This window comes from Dinoponera quadriceps, unplaced genomic scaffold (assembly GCF_001313825.1).
Source record: "Dinoponera quadriceps isolate SergipeBrazil2010 unplaced genomic scaffold, ASM131382v1 scaffold192, whole genome shotgun sequence".
Lineage (NCBI taxonomy): Eukaryota > Metazoa > Arthropoda > Insecta > Hymenoptera > Formicidae > Dinoponera > Dinoponera quadriceps.
In genome coordinates this window covers 1270809-1285094 of record NW_014554324.1, presented here as the reverse complement: position 1 = coordinate 1285094, position 14286 = coordinate 1270809, and the positions used below count along the sequence as shown (strand labels likewise).

Here is a 14286-nt window from a genome sequence, read left to right as displayed (position 1 = left end):
GGGGGGGGGGGGGGAAGGCTCGGACGAACGAGGGTGAGCTGTACGTGACAGACTCCAGCCGTGTTTCGTCCATACTGGCGTGCCGAGCGTCGATGCACGGCGGGGGCAACTGATAAGAGTTCGCCGGCGATTCATCACGACTCCGCGATTATCTGGCTGTCAGTTCCGGTTCGGCGATGGATCAAACGTCCCGTGTTTGCGCGCGGTAACGGTAGCGACATCGGCGCCGATGTCGCGGCGAATGTTTTTACCGTCGCGACTTGTTCCCGCGAGATACGCCGGGCACGGATATACGGCGGTCGGGCTGTCGCGCTCACGCCGCGCGATCCAGTCGGAAATTATTATCCCGAGATAAAGCCGCGTCAATCTTAGTTATGGAGACTGATCGCCGATGGAATCGGAAGTTATTTTAGCCCATTGCCCGTATCTCACGCGCGTATGAGCGCCGAGGCTAATCGGATATCGATGCATCCGTCTCGCCGAAAGCGTACCGCGTCCGCTCGCTCCTCGTGGGTCGTGCGTGATCTTACGAGACACTTTCGGTTTTCCCGGCTTTTCCTCCGGCTCCCCGAGTTCGGATGGCGATTTCACGCCTTCGACCCTCGTAAGAAAAGATATGGATCATTCACGAGCCCGGCACAAATGTTTATTCATTATATTACTATATTTTCGAAAAATATATTCCCTTGCTTATCGTTCCGCACGATTTTCGCGCCCCGTTCCCGGTTTTTATGAAATAGAACGCGTATTCACGTATTCAGGTCATATTCGTTTGGAACACATAAACCTAAAGAAGTATATTAATTGGTTGGTCAATTTCCTTATCGCTTCAATCTTACCGCTTAATGTTTTTCTACGTGCCTAATGAGGCTTAATGTTGCTTTGACGATACTGATATTGCTTAATTTTTCTCTTGAACCTTTATTTCTACGGATTTAATTTGAACGCTACGTTGCACAACCTATCTTAATGCTAAAACAGCGAAAACAGGAATTCAAGATATTATCAGGGCCGAAGTTTGCAGAAGAATATCTCCCCATTGCAACTGGATAGGGACCAAAACTCGAAGCGGCAAGAAATGATATCTATTACCGCGATTGAAAACACTCACGTGAACATTCAGCTAGATTAAACAACTCGAGTGGGAGAATTAAGAACAATTGACAGAGCGGAAACCTTTTATAGGAATCTTTCTGTTCGTACAACGAGATTTTCGTCTGGTCAGCAGGCAATGGAAAATTACATCATCGGAAATGTTTTCCCGTGTAGAGAGTAAATTATACCATTAGAATTGAAATTGAACCCATTCTGCTAACTTAGCTCCTACAGTACTGTAGAATTAAGGTTTCTGAACCTTTGCTACTGCCGTCTTGTTCGATAACGTCGAAGCAAGAAGACACATGCCCGAAATTCTTGCAAGACGTAGACGGTATACGTTAGAAAAAATGATATACCTGCAAAATGATATTTGCGATCGATTCAGCACTCTTGTAAAATAATCCGAAAACTTTCCTCCCCCTTTAAAAATCAACAAATAATATTCAAATTAACATAATACGCAACCTTCCTTTTTAACTTATCTGCCACGATCTTGTCGCGTTAATTTTATAGCTACTCATTGATCGCTCGAATAGAAGGAAAACATTCCGAATATTTAACAAGTGTGCTGAATCGATTGTGTCAGTTCGCGGATACATCCTTTCTGTTTAAGTGTATACCGCAACAATTCCGGGCATGGATCTCCTTGTTTCCGAAGTCACGAGGCAAGATGGCCGCGGCAAGGACACAGGAGCTTCGAAGGTATAATATGGATCCGAAATTTCGACTGAAAATTTCTCAGACGGGAAAGCGGCTCGTTACCGGGATCCGCGCGGTAAAACACGCGGCTAACGAGTACGGCGGGCGCGGTAACTACTGCTCTCCCGCGAAGACGCGATCCTCGCAGCAATTATCAGGAAAGTCCGTTTGAAGCTCGCTCGGAAGCCGAGCCGAGCGCGGGCCACCCCGTCTCTCAAAGGCGATATCTTCGATTGTGCACAAAGACCCGTGTGCATCGCTGCGTTTTGCTTTCGGCGGTTCGTCCGCTTTAGCGATACGCCGCCGCCGATACGTTGCGCGGCGTAAACGCGCGCGTGAATGCACCGACGCACCGATCTAAACGCGCGCCGGCAATGCGGGCGCGTGCTCGCTACTGAGAGACACCCATAATTATTCCTCCCAATTCGTGTTTCTCCGTTAACAGGCGTCTCTTGCTTTGAATCGCGTCTTAGAACTCGCCGAGCGTCTCGGCTTCGCCCGGTACTTGTGCTCGCCGCGTCAGTACGTCGCGTCGTAGAGAGAGAGAGAGAGAGAGAAACGGGTGTCTCACGAATTCTTCTCTCATAACGGCGCGACTTCATTTGCAAACACGGCGAGCGTGCTTTTATCCGACTGCCGAATTTTTCGCGCCGATACGTCGACGCTTCGGAGCGCGATGGAATATTAATTCGTTCCGATCGAGCGCGGACGACACGTTTATGCCTCGCAGCCGAATTCTCTCTCTCTCTCGCTCTCTCGCTCGCTCGCTCTGTCTGTATCGCTCTCTAGTTCTCTCTTTCTCTCACTTTCTCCCTTTTTTCATTTCACCATGTTTTTCATTCCACTGTTGAATCTCGCGTCAGCTGGCCAGTAAATAAATTCGCGATTCCGCTGTTGCTCGTCGAGAAACACGGCAGAAATGTATTAATCGGTAGTCGCCATTTATTGACGTAGTTATGAAAAGCGTTGCTCATATACGTACTTACGTACGTGTGTGTATTTAATGTCGACTGTGAAATTCATCTTACGTGTTGTGGCAGAGGAAAAGCATAAAAACTGACATAGGTACGGTAAACCGACACGTTTCTCGTTTACAAAGTACTGAACTCTGTCGGACAGAATATGAATTTTGTCTATTGTGTACATTAGTTGGAGGTGAAACAGCAATTTCTGCTTGCAAATGCGATCAATCGTGTTATTAACGCTTTGTGTTATTTGCTTGATTTTTCGTTGCGCTGAAGTTTTTGTTCAGTTGCCTTCTTGTGAAAATCGAAGTAGCAAATCAGCGGTAAGTAATTTAGTTAACAATATTATTTTATATTGCGAGTTTTACGGAACTTTTTCAACATTGGATCTTGTGCCAATTTCACGAAGAAATGAGAGAATCCCTTTTCACGTAATAAAGAAGCAATATCTATCATAAAATTTTTAAATAAAAAAAAAAATATGTGAGATTAAAGATAACGTATAATAAACATACAATAATGTAATTTCAGAACTTTTATTTCATTTATTTCATAATTTCGTAGAGAAATCGCGGGTATGTCGGTTTTCGGGCCTAGTTCCTAGAAGAGTCAAGACAGACATAAAAAAAAATTAATTACTCGTAAGGAAATATGTAATAATTTTTACGAGACCATTACATATCTTGATAGAGAAGCGTTGCTGTGAATTGCATCCATGCACGTATATTTTAATTCTACACCTTCGAGCGGAACTTCAAAGCTTAAAAGCAAAATGGAACGTCAGTTTTGTTGCTTTACCTCGGATTCACTTTATATCACACGTTTCTCGTCGCAGTTGTAAGTCGGCGTGTGGTGCATCGGGTGTGCCGCAAGCAAAATCCATATCCGCGCCGAGGCCTCGCGAGCGTAACGTGCGCGCAGTCGCCATTTGTTTGATTTTCTTCCTTTTTTTCCCCGTTAACCGCGAACAATAGGTCATTCGAAATAAACTGCGCCAACGATTGTTGCACAAGTTCACTCGACTCGAGTCGGGCGATGCGCGGCGCGGCGCATAGGTCATCGCTTACGAATACCTTCGCAGTTCGTAAACCTTTATTCGTCGTCCGGATGCCGGTGCGCGCCGGGAAAGCACCGCCGGATGTTGGACAAGTCCGAAAAGTCCGCGTATCCGACCGCCGGATGCTGTCGCTGGTGCCGTGCGTGCCGAGATAACTAATCGCGCCTCTTGTTATCGATTTTACGGCGAATGTTGTGTCTCGTGCAAATATAATAAATGTTATTCGCACATGGAAGCAACGATCGTCACGCCGCTCTGCAAGGAGGAATCGCCCGGACGATTTTTCTCCTCGTTAAGCTCGTTCGTCCGGACGAGGCGAGACGGATGGGACGGGGCGAAACGCGCGAGGCTGCATCGATCACGAAGTGCACTTAACGTCCGCTTTAATAAGTCATCGTGATGTTTATTTTGGACCACACACACATACATATACAGAGACACGTTTCAGCGAAGAGGGTATCTCGGTTACGCGTAGAGCACGCCCTCGAGCTACGACTCTCCGACGATTCGACGTGCAGAATATGCGAGAATTTTACGAGAGTCCGCGAAGTGGAGAGACCGTCTTCGCTAATATTCCACGGTGCTCGTCAAAAACAAATGTGCTGGTTGGAAAACTTACAAAATTTCAAACCGTGTCTCCAAAATTCCGAACTTGAAGGAGATCCGTGACGAACTGTTCGGACTACCGCGTCGAGATTTCAACCCTTTACTGAATCTTTATTTTTACAACACAGTAGTAGCAGTTAAGATACCGAAATAGGTTCAATAGTAATGATACAATTTATTCAGAATATCTCAAAGTTCCGTTTTCGCTGTTTTAACGTCAAAATATATTGTTTTGTTTTAATAATCAAAATTGTCGAAAGTATTTTTAGCCCCATAATAGTGAAATTAAATTTGTAGAATTAAAGATTCCAGAGAGAAGTTGAACAAATGTAGTAGCATATCAAAGTAGGTTTTTAATAGTTCATAAGCCATCTAGGTAGGTGCAAATTGTCTTTATCGAGGATATTAATCGTTCGTTACCGTCAATATTTTTTTATGGACTTCCTCTTCCCTCTGTTTCACAGCTCACCGATTTCCCCTTACATCTCTGAAATACCTTTAAAAATCTCGCATAGAATTTTTCCATGTACAGGATAGATTTCGAATTTAGAATTAGAATATCCAATGTTGTCCCCAAATAAGTTTTCTCATTACGATTCCAATTGGGAATCTCATTCTTACCCCAAACATGGGATGAAGCCTCCTTTCCGCGATGTGAAGCTGTAAGCTGTGCGCCGCGATTTGCTTCGTGCCACGTACGATTGTTATCGTTCAAGTTAAGTGATTGACTGAATATCAGATTAGGAAGTTAATATAAATCGAGTTACATTTTTAATGTTACTGTGCTTAACAGCGCGCGCGTGGCGCGTGTGTACTTGCAAAGTGTGAATACTTAAAGTATTTCTTCTGGAAACCGGAAGAAACTTTTAGGAGAACGTTGGAAGTAATCAAACCTGGACCTGTTTACGTTTCCCACTACGAATCTTATGTGTAAAACGTTACACTTGTAATCGAAACTTGCGTAAATCCCCCAACTAAAACGCATTGATATCAAGATCTTTGAATTTTCCTTTTTAATCCACACATGTCTCTTAAAAGACGCGGGATTCGCGTAGGTCCATGAAAGGTCAGTATTCTGGGGTTAAGAGCGTCGAAATAGCAGTAAAATTTAGATTCAAGCCTGACTTCACGATATTAAACAGGGACGTAGGCGAATTACCATTAGCGGCGGTGGTTCTTTCTTTCTTGGCGATTGACCTGCAGCTCGTAACGAAGCGCAACTACCATCGTGCGCGCGCGCGTTCGCTCGCGTGGAGAGTTGGGGTTAATCCGAAAAAATTCCCCACAAATAACACATTGGCCGCGTTCGCCGACGACCTCGTTGAGTCCCGTGCCAAAAGCGATCGTCCGCCGAATTATCGGCTTCGGCATTTGCGGTCTGATTGCGTGGCAACCCCTAAAGTGCCGCTAGGACGATTTGGAAAAGAGAAAGAGAGAGAGAGAGAGAGAGAACGCCGGCGGATACAGACTGATAGAGGAGGAACGCGAAAACGACCGAAGAGCCGGTAGGAACTGATAAATATGGCCGTCGAGCGTGAACCTCCTACCCTTCCGTACGTGATGCTCTCGTTGTTCGCATCCTGCAGGAATATCTCTTCGGTAATCAAGCTCCGTCAAGCTTCCAGCCGCAATTCGGACTAATTAATGGAGACTGATTGCGCGGCTTTATCGGGATTGACTCGATGCCGACTTCCTGCTGCCCTCGCACTCATTTTCTCCAACCGACAGACGCTCTCGGTTGATCGGATTAAAAGAAATTCTTCGCCAAGGTAGGCTCCCTAAAGATGATCGCTCACGGTGATGATTCTCGGCGTTTCTTCGTGGTTGCGAGTGATCGTTCACGATCGGCCGGACGCGGGTGCCATAGGCCAATCGTCGGCGACATTACGTAGAATTTAATAACGAGTCCGCGCGATGGAGAAATCAAATCTGATAGGCTAAATTCCTCCGCACAAATGGCCGAAATTGTTGGGCGAGTCGCGCGACGCCGCTGACAAATCGATGGAACTTTCCTAGCGGCGTACATCATCAAACCGCGGACTTTCTCCCCGGAAATATCCAGGTACCCTCCGACAAACGCGCAGTTGCATAGTTGTCCGAGCAAAGTTTACGGCGGATCTCAGTCGATGTTGGGGCCCAGAATTAACACCGCTATAAAGTTTCCGCGGGGGAATCCGATTACGAACGACCACGGCAAAGTCCTCGCAAATGGATTCGCCGTGAGAGTTCCCAAAAACGTTAATCGACCGGTCATATCGGCGAGATTTCGTGCACGATCACCACGCTTAACGCTTAACGCTCGTCGAGGTGAGGGGCCGAGTAGGCTAATCGCGGTGACACGATCGTTGCTAATGGCCGATGAATTTTAAAACGTACACTGAAAATATTTGAGGTATTTGTACAATAATGTAACTATAAATATAACTACATAAACTATAACTATAAATCATAGTAGAAGAATCATAGTCAAGAGAATCATTTTTCTACACTGAGAGAAAAAAAGTATCTAGAAAATAAAAAATCTTTACTCGGTGTACTAACATATTTACTTAAGTCTATATTCTTTAATTTAAAATTCTCTTATTTAAATATAAAATAAACAGTCGCTCTCGTGAAAAGTCACAGATTTAAGAGAGTGTATATTTTCTCATTTGAAGAGAAATTTTTTTCTCATTAGGAACATGTATATTAATATAAGTAAATATGTTATTAGTGTGTGCATCAAATAAATATTTTATATTTCTTATATATTTTTTTCTCTCAGTGCGCAGTAAGCGTTATAATAATAATAACCTTATATGCATATTGCTACTACAATTTTTGTGGTTAAAACCAAAAAAGGATATATTTGAGGCGAAAATAACTATAATTCCGATCAGTGCGAATATAGCGTCCATGATACGCATTTGTGTATTACGAATAATATCGAGATGAACTTAAGATCGGTATAAGAATAACGTTGGAACGATAAATTGAAAATACGAGTTGAACAAAAATTCGATAATTTATAATGAGAGAGCGAGGCAAAAATTAAATTTCGCTCGGTTGTTGAAATATTGCGAGAGCTTCATTGTGCCAGATTACAATTTCATTGGGGCGATTCTATAGGAGATTTGTCTGTGCGGTGTATCGATGCGCTTCAAAGTCTCGGATGTCACGTAAGTACGAATGTTTCCTTGCAAAAATTCCTCCCGTCTACGACGGTAAGAGGAGAATCTTCGTCGTTGTAACGTTTCCGCAGATAGATCTTAGAGGGGTTTCAGCGTAAGCCCTTCATCGAGATCGACAAAGGAGCTTACGCTCGACATTTTCCTCCTTTTAATGCTTAACAATGTCCCGTTCGGACGGAGAACACGAGGTGGATGAAATAAAAGTAACACACGCTAAGCTGTATAGCTACGCTATCACATCAATGCGTCGGGATGTGGCTTCCGCGGAAAGTTCGATGTACTTTCTGACAGTCCACGGTTGCATAGTCGAACAGTCGAAGAGAAGTTTACGCTACGTTTGAGGCTAAATTGGATCACGAATTCTGGAAGTTTCCGCCGGAAAATCCTGCGAGGATTTCCTATGAACCGGCAGCCACAAACTGAACTAACTCGCGAACAAAAAAGGGTTTAGATTCTGTAGAGAGTGTGCTTTCTGATTATTGAAAAATTAAATCTCCAAAAAAAGGGTAAAAAGGAAGAAAAGAGACAGAGAGAGAGAGAGAGAGAGAGCGCGTGTCAGTGTGAAGGGAGTTTAAATATTAAAAATAATATTTCACGGTACATCAAGCTCCAATTTATATTTATATCCCGCGCTTATAATTCATAACTTCATTCAATTTGCGATGTGCTAGTTTGAAGCGCGCGAAAACAGCTCTCAATTTGCGCATTTTGCCTTCCGATATAAATTATTCCCCGCGTCATTCACACGCAAGAGCGGCTCGCTATAATCAGCGGATCACTTTTACGCGGCTCGTCGCCCCTCTCTCGCGAATATCCGAACCGATTTTCAAGCGACGGAGCGAATCGGTTCGCAATAACGGAACGCACCCGTCCTTTCCGGTGCGGAGACACGCGACTCCTCTTTAACGCGTGATTACTCCCATTTTCCGCGAACGGTGGACATTATTATGACGCATAACTACAGCGCCGTCAAAGCAGAACGGCGCGCTGGGAATGCGGAAGCTCATAGTTAACCCACTATTCCCCCCCCCCCCCCCCCCGCTATAGCTTTCGCTAAACCCACCCTGCAGAAGAATCTCCGAAATTGTTGGCGCGTCAAAAGCCAAAACTCTCCGGTGTTATGGCAGGCGCAGCTCACTGGTTCCACGAATTTATACAATACGCGCGTGTGCACACGCGTAATACACACACATATGTATGCAGGTATTTTTCATGTTGTTTTTTAAGAATTATTGAGATACGAAACGCTGTAGACGCGCGCATCGCGAATTTTTGCGTTCTCGCTCTGTGTGAATGCATTGTGCGCTTCGAAGTTATTCTCTTGCCGAAAAGCCCGCTCCTCCTGGCCTTTTTCACGCGTTGATTTACGACGCCATTTCGCACGCGAGGAACTGTCTTTCGCGATAGCACCGGCGAGAATATCTCTGTTATGAAAATCAGAGTGCACCTTACATGCGCACCACAGCATATCGCGTCCTCGCGCGAGCTTTTCAATGTTCAACGCTGACAATTCATTTCCGAAAAAAACGACGAATTAAACCTAACGATAAATTAGGGAAAGTTTTTCCATACGTGTATGCGGAGAAAAAAATTGAATTGACGCGACGATAAACGAACCAGATGTGTTTTGGTTGAAAGAGACGAAATTTCTGTTTTTATAACCAAATTAATTTCATTCGGTTGTGAGCAGCGGAAATTCCGTTTCCTTCAGGCAGAACGCGTTCGGTTCGTTCACCGCCACGTTAATTCCGACTTTTTTTCCTATGTGTATCAATCTATTTCACCCAACGGGCGTTGCTCTTCCCTCCCTCCGCGAAAATCTCGCCGGTTTGAATGAAATAATTATGCCGCGCCTCTCGTGACGAAAATTCCACACTTTCCGCGGGGCTCGTTTTTATCGTATTTTAAATGTCGCGGTTGACGACGATGAAGTAAAGGTCAACAATTGGGAGGTATGGATTTTCGCACTCACCGAATTGCCATGCTCTTCGCCTTCAGATGATGCCATCTCTGATTCATCTCATCCAATCGGCGTTGCAGCATAACAGCGTCATCTTGACTCGCCAGTGAGCTCAGCAGTTTGCGTCCGGTGCCGTTTAAGGATGCATAAACGTCTCGGTGCGTTTCGATTTCCGACTGGAGATCCTGCAACAAGCAGGAGGGTGTCTCCTTAGATCCTTAAGAACGAGATTCAAGGGTTTCGCGAGAAAGACGCGCAGTTGTTTCGGAGAACATCGGGGAACACTCGACGGAACTTAGACTAGATATCGAATACATGAGACAAACGAGTTCCGCGAGTTAAAGTATCTTACGATTTTAACTCGCGTACTTTGCATGGAAAGCTGAAAGAATATTTGCATTTTGTTTCTATTGTGCGACAGGGAGAGCTCAGAAGAGCGGATTTTATCGTACGGGTTGATACACTGGAATCAAGCCTGTGACATAATTTCCACCAAAAATTTCCCAAGGGATATTATTATTCAGACCCGGTGTGACGAGTTGCGCGCGCGCGCGCGCGTGTGTATGCGTGTGAGTGAGCGTATTTCGGGAAATATAAGTCAAAAGAAGGGGGAAAAAAAATATCCTCGATTTTCGATTTTCAAGCACCCGACCCTTTTTATGGAAATGGGGTGTGCTTTCACACGGCAGAGGGAGAATGCATTCGCGGTGTTTCGTCATCGCGATGACGTGAATTGCAGTCCGGGCGCGGATAGAAATGATTTATACCGGGTTTCCATGTACAACGATGGTATATACGAGTACGTCGGCGCCGACATGCGATGCATGCGCCAATGAAAATAAATCGGCGCCGATGTGAGTGAATTAAGAAATATTCGCTGCCGTCACGGCGGGAACAATGGGGATTTGTTTTGCCCCCTCCCCCCTCCCGCCCCGTACCGCGTTTCGCATTTGCGACCACAGCCTGATTTTCACTCGATACTTCTCATTAACGTACGGATGCGATTCGTTTCATTCGTATTTTCAACGCGATTCCCGAATGATATTACGGAACGAAGCGTCGAAACTATACGGGAGAATAATTGATCTGCGTTCGCAACCGATTATTCGGATCGGTTCCTCAAAGTGCGATGAAAACAGGCGAGATAATAATGGGAACGAGATGCAATGGTGACTCGCTGTTTGTGAGAAAAGCGTGGGTGGTCTCACCTTTCGTCGGTTTTTGCTTCGTGTCGATACGACGTGCAGAAGAGAGATTAGGTTGAATCGCGATTGGCGCCGAATCCGTTTTAGTCGCACCTGTCGCGCGGCGTTCCTCGGAAGTGGGAGCAGGTCCGCAATTCCGGCAGCGCGATGTTTACGTCGTGCGGCATGAACGCGGCCTTCTCCCACTCCGCCATGTTGAACGGCCTCTGAAGGACGCGGTCGTTCGCCCCGGCGCAACAACAGCGCCAGCTAGCGCCAGCGTTGGCTACTACCGAACGCGCATTTTGAAGGGCCGGTAAACCGCGAACGAGTCGACGCAGAGACGTGCGAGAAAAATCGACCTCCTCGATCGCGAATACGTTTCTACGGTCTTTTTATTGTCGATTCGAAGGATCAAAATAGCCAAAAGTGTAGATCGTGACCGTTGTCTTCGAGAGATTTCTTACAACGCGATCTTGCTCGAGACGGAATTGTGTATGCAGAAAAAATGCTGTTTACCAACACCAGTCTGATTGGAATGTATCTTCTCGATTCGATAGCGGTATTATTGAAGCTAATAAGTGACATTACTGTTTTAATAATTCGAGTATCAATTTCGATAATACTGCTGTTGAATCAAGATGATTTATTCTAACGAGAGTGAATGCTGTTGATACAATAGAAAGCCCTCCCGTGTGAATTCTTCATTTCATTTCCATTTCCATCATAAAAATAACGAGGCAAACATTGTTACTATAGACTGAAGAAAGGTATAATCTATAAAAAAATAGCATACAAAATAAAAGAAAACTAAATATCTCAAAGATGATTAAATCATGAAGCTATAATGGATAAGATTTTTTCTTTGTTTCTTTGAAAGTGATTAATTAGTTAAGTTAATTATTAATTAGTTATTTATAATACCGAAATATTATGTATATGATCTGTTTTAATATAACGTATTCATTCAAGCCCTACATTTGACTAAATATTATTATTATATTAGGTTTGGGTGCAGAAGAGGTTTGTCATATTTGTCAAGTAAAATATGAAAACGAAATTGTCTAATTTCAAAGGATTAACAATTTTTATGAATAAAACGAACAACACCGATTCGATATTTGTTTAGATATTTAACGAGGATTTCCCACATATTTACCTTTCAATATCTAAAACTTCTACAGGAATTTAACGGAAGTATGACACACCCTTTGCACCAACTTAATATGTATTCTGTATTTACATAACAAATCAAATAGTAGAAACGAAAATGCGCGTGGGTTAATAGAAATGCGTATCACCAAATTCGATTTAATCCAACTCGAACTTAATCCAACGAGTAACGCGCGTACGAGGTGAAAAATCAAATAAAAGCATCCTGCGAAGGAATGCAGCGCGCGCGCGCGCGGCAAGAACGACGATACAAAAATCCATGAAATATCTCTCGTTTCCGTTCTCGCGCGTTGTCTTAATCCGAAACCGTCTGCCTGTCAACGACGTCCGTACACCCTTTTCAACCCCGCCCCCTTCAACGGTTCCCTTCCCGTCCAACCCTCTTCAATTTTTGACACGCACGAATTGAAGGCTGCAATCTCGAGAACCATTCCAGCCGGGACTCGATTCCCATCTGGGTCGACGATCGACGGGTCACAGCGCGATATTTTTCAGCTGCAGCTTCCGCGCGAATTGACGGCGGTGACACCCGGTGTGCATCGCGGAGACACGCGTAATGAAAAAAAAGACGAAGAGAAAAAGGGATAAAAAAATGAAAAAGGGGGGAAGGGGAAGGAAGAGCGAGAGCGGTCGGAGTCGAGAAAAAAAAAAAAAAAACAAAAAAAGAGAGGGAGTAAATATATCGACGAGGATACCGTTGCGCCGGGGAATCCGCTCCGGAAAATTGGGCACATCGATCAAAATGGGCTCCTACCCGGCGAGCGGCGGGATACGTCCGTCGAGCACTCGAACCGGTAACGTTTAATTGGCGCTCTTGGTGGCAGCTTGCGCGGAAGCTAATTTCGTTTAAACTCGACGGTGCGCACTCGCGCACCGTTGCTCTTCGATCCTCGAAATCCGCTGATTATGAATTACTGCGCCGAGTTCGGCGAGCAGCGACGACGGCAAACGATAAATATTTCCGCGCGTCGGAAAATATTTTCCACCGTATATGCCGGGGACGCGGGAGGGGTTTTTCGTTCGCCGCGGGGAAGTGAAGCGGAGGTAAGAATAGAGGAATCGTGCGGTGTATTAATACGCAAGCGAGAATATAAACTATCTGGATCATATATTAATCTTATATATGCGCTCGTAATTATTTCGAGTGCCCGGAGTATCGTGTCATGTGTTAAAGTTAACGTCGCTATTGCGAACGGAAATTAATCCGATGACTAATGGTATTTCGACATCGATGCCCGTTGGAATCGTGTTACGCGTCAGGAATAAATAGGAACGAGCGGAGTCGAAATTTTTGTTCTATGTTAAAATTTAAATTCTACAATACGGTAGGAATTAAGTTGGCAAAATAAGTCCAATCTCGACTTGAATGATAAAATTTATTCTCATTTTGATCCTGACGATGTCTTAAGTTTACGTTTCCGCGGTTTTAACGTCGAAATAGGTTGTTCAAGACAGCATTGAAATTATATTTGTGGAATTAAAGGTTCGAGAAAAAAGTTGACGGAAAAACGTACAAAACCGACATGTCCATTTTGTTTTTGGGCTTCAAAAGTTTGTTGAAAGTGTAAAATTAAAATTTATGCGAATGCAAACCAGCAATACTTCTCTACCAAAATATAGGATAATATTATAAAAATTATTATATATTTCCTTGTATATAGCTATTTTTTTAAGATATTTGAGGATTGATGTTTTTACACAATAACTCCAAAAACTGACATACCCAATACATACTTATTGTTAAAAGGGAATTATCAAAAAAATAAAATAAAAACACTTAAATTGCATTATTTTGTACATCCTCTTATATATCCTTATTTATTATCTTTAATCTTATATATATTTTTTAAATTTTATAAATTATGCGATTTATATTGCTCCTTTTTTATTATGTGGGAAAGGGTTTCCTGACTTCTTTCCGGCTATTTTAAACAAAAAACAGGAGAAAATCACCGGTAGTTTCAACTGTATACTATGAAAAGATATTTCACAGCCAAGTTCAGGTATGTCGATTGAAAGTAAACTCTGATACCTTGGTTCACAGATCAACCTAATCCTAACTTTTCTCACATCGTTCAGTGGCACAGGATGGAAATTGGCATAAGATCCAAAATGTTGTGAAAAATTCAAAACTCACATCATAAAAGAACATTGTCAAATAAATTATTTACCGCTGATCCGTTGCTTTCATTTTCACAAGAAGGAGATAAAGTTCAACAAGACTTCAACACAACGAAAAATCAAACGACGCTAACAACACAAACGAACGCGCTTGCAAGCAGAAACTGCCATTTCAGCTCCAACTGCTGTACACAACACACGAAGTGTACGTAATATTCGACACGGATGAGTACTTAGAGCCGAGAAACATAGA

At 43.7% G+C, this 14286-nt stretch overlaps 1 protein-coding gene across 1 annotated transcript in view; it reads right to left on the bottom strand.

Annotated features, from left to right (window-relative positions):
* Positions 1-9726, bottom strand: part of LOC106746935 (dystrophin) — a 156483-nt gene extending 146757 nt beyond the window's left edge. The window contains exon 1 of the mRNA XM_014624093.1: positions 9568-9726. Within this exon, the coding sequence (XP_014479579.1) occupies positions 9568-9638 (71 nt within the window). The 5' untranslated portion in view covers positions 9639-9726. The remainder of the gene's footprint in view (positions 1-9567) is intronic.
* Between the last annotated feature and the right edge of the window lie 4560 nt (positions 9727-14286).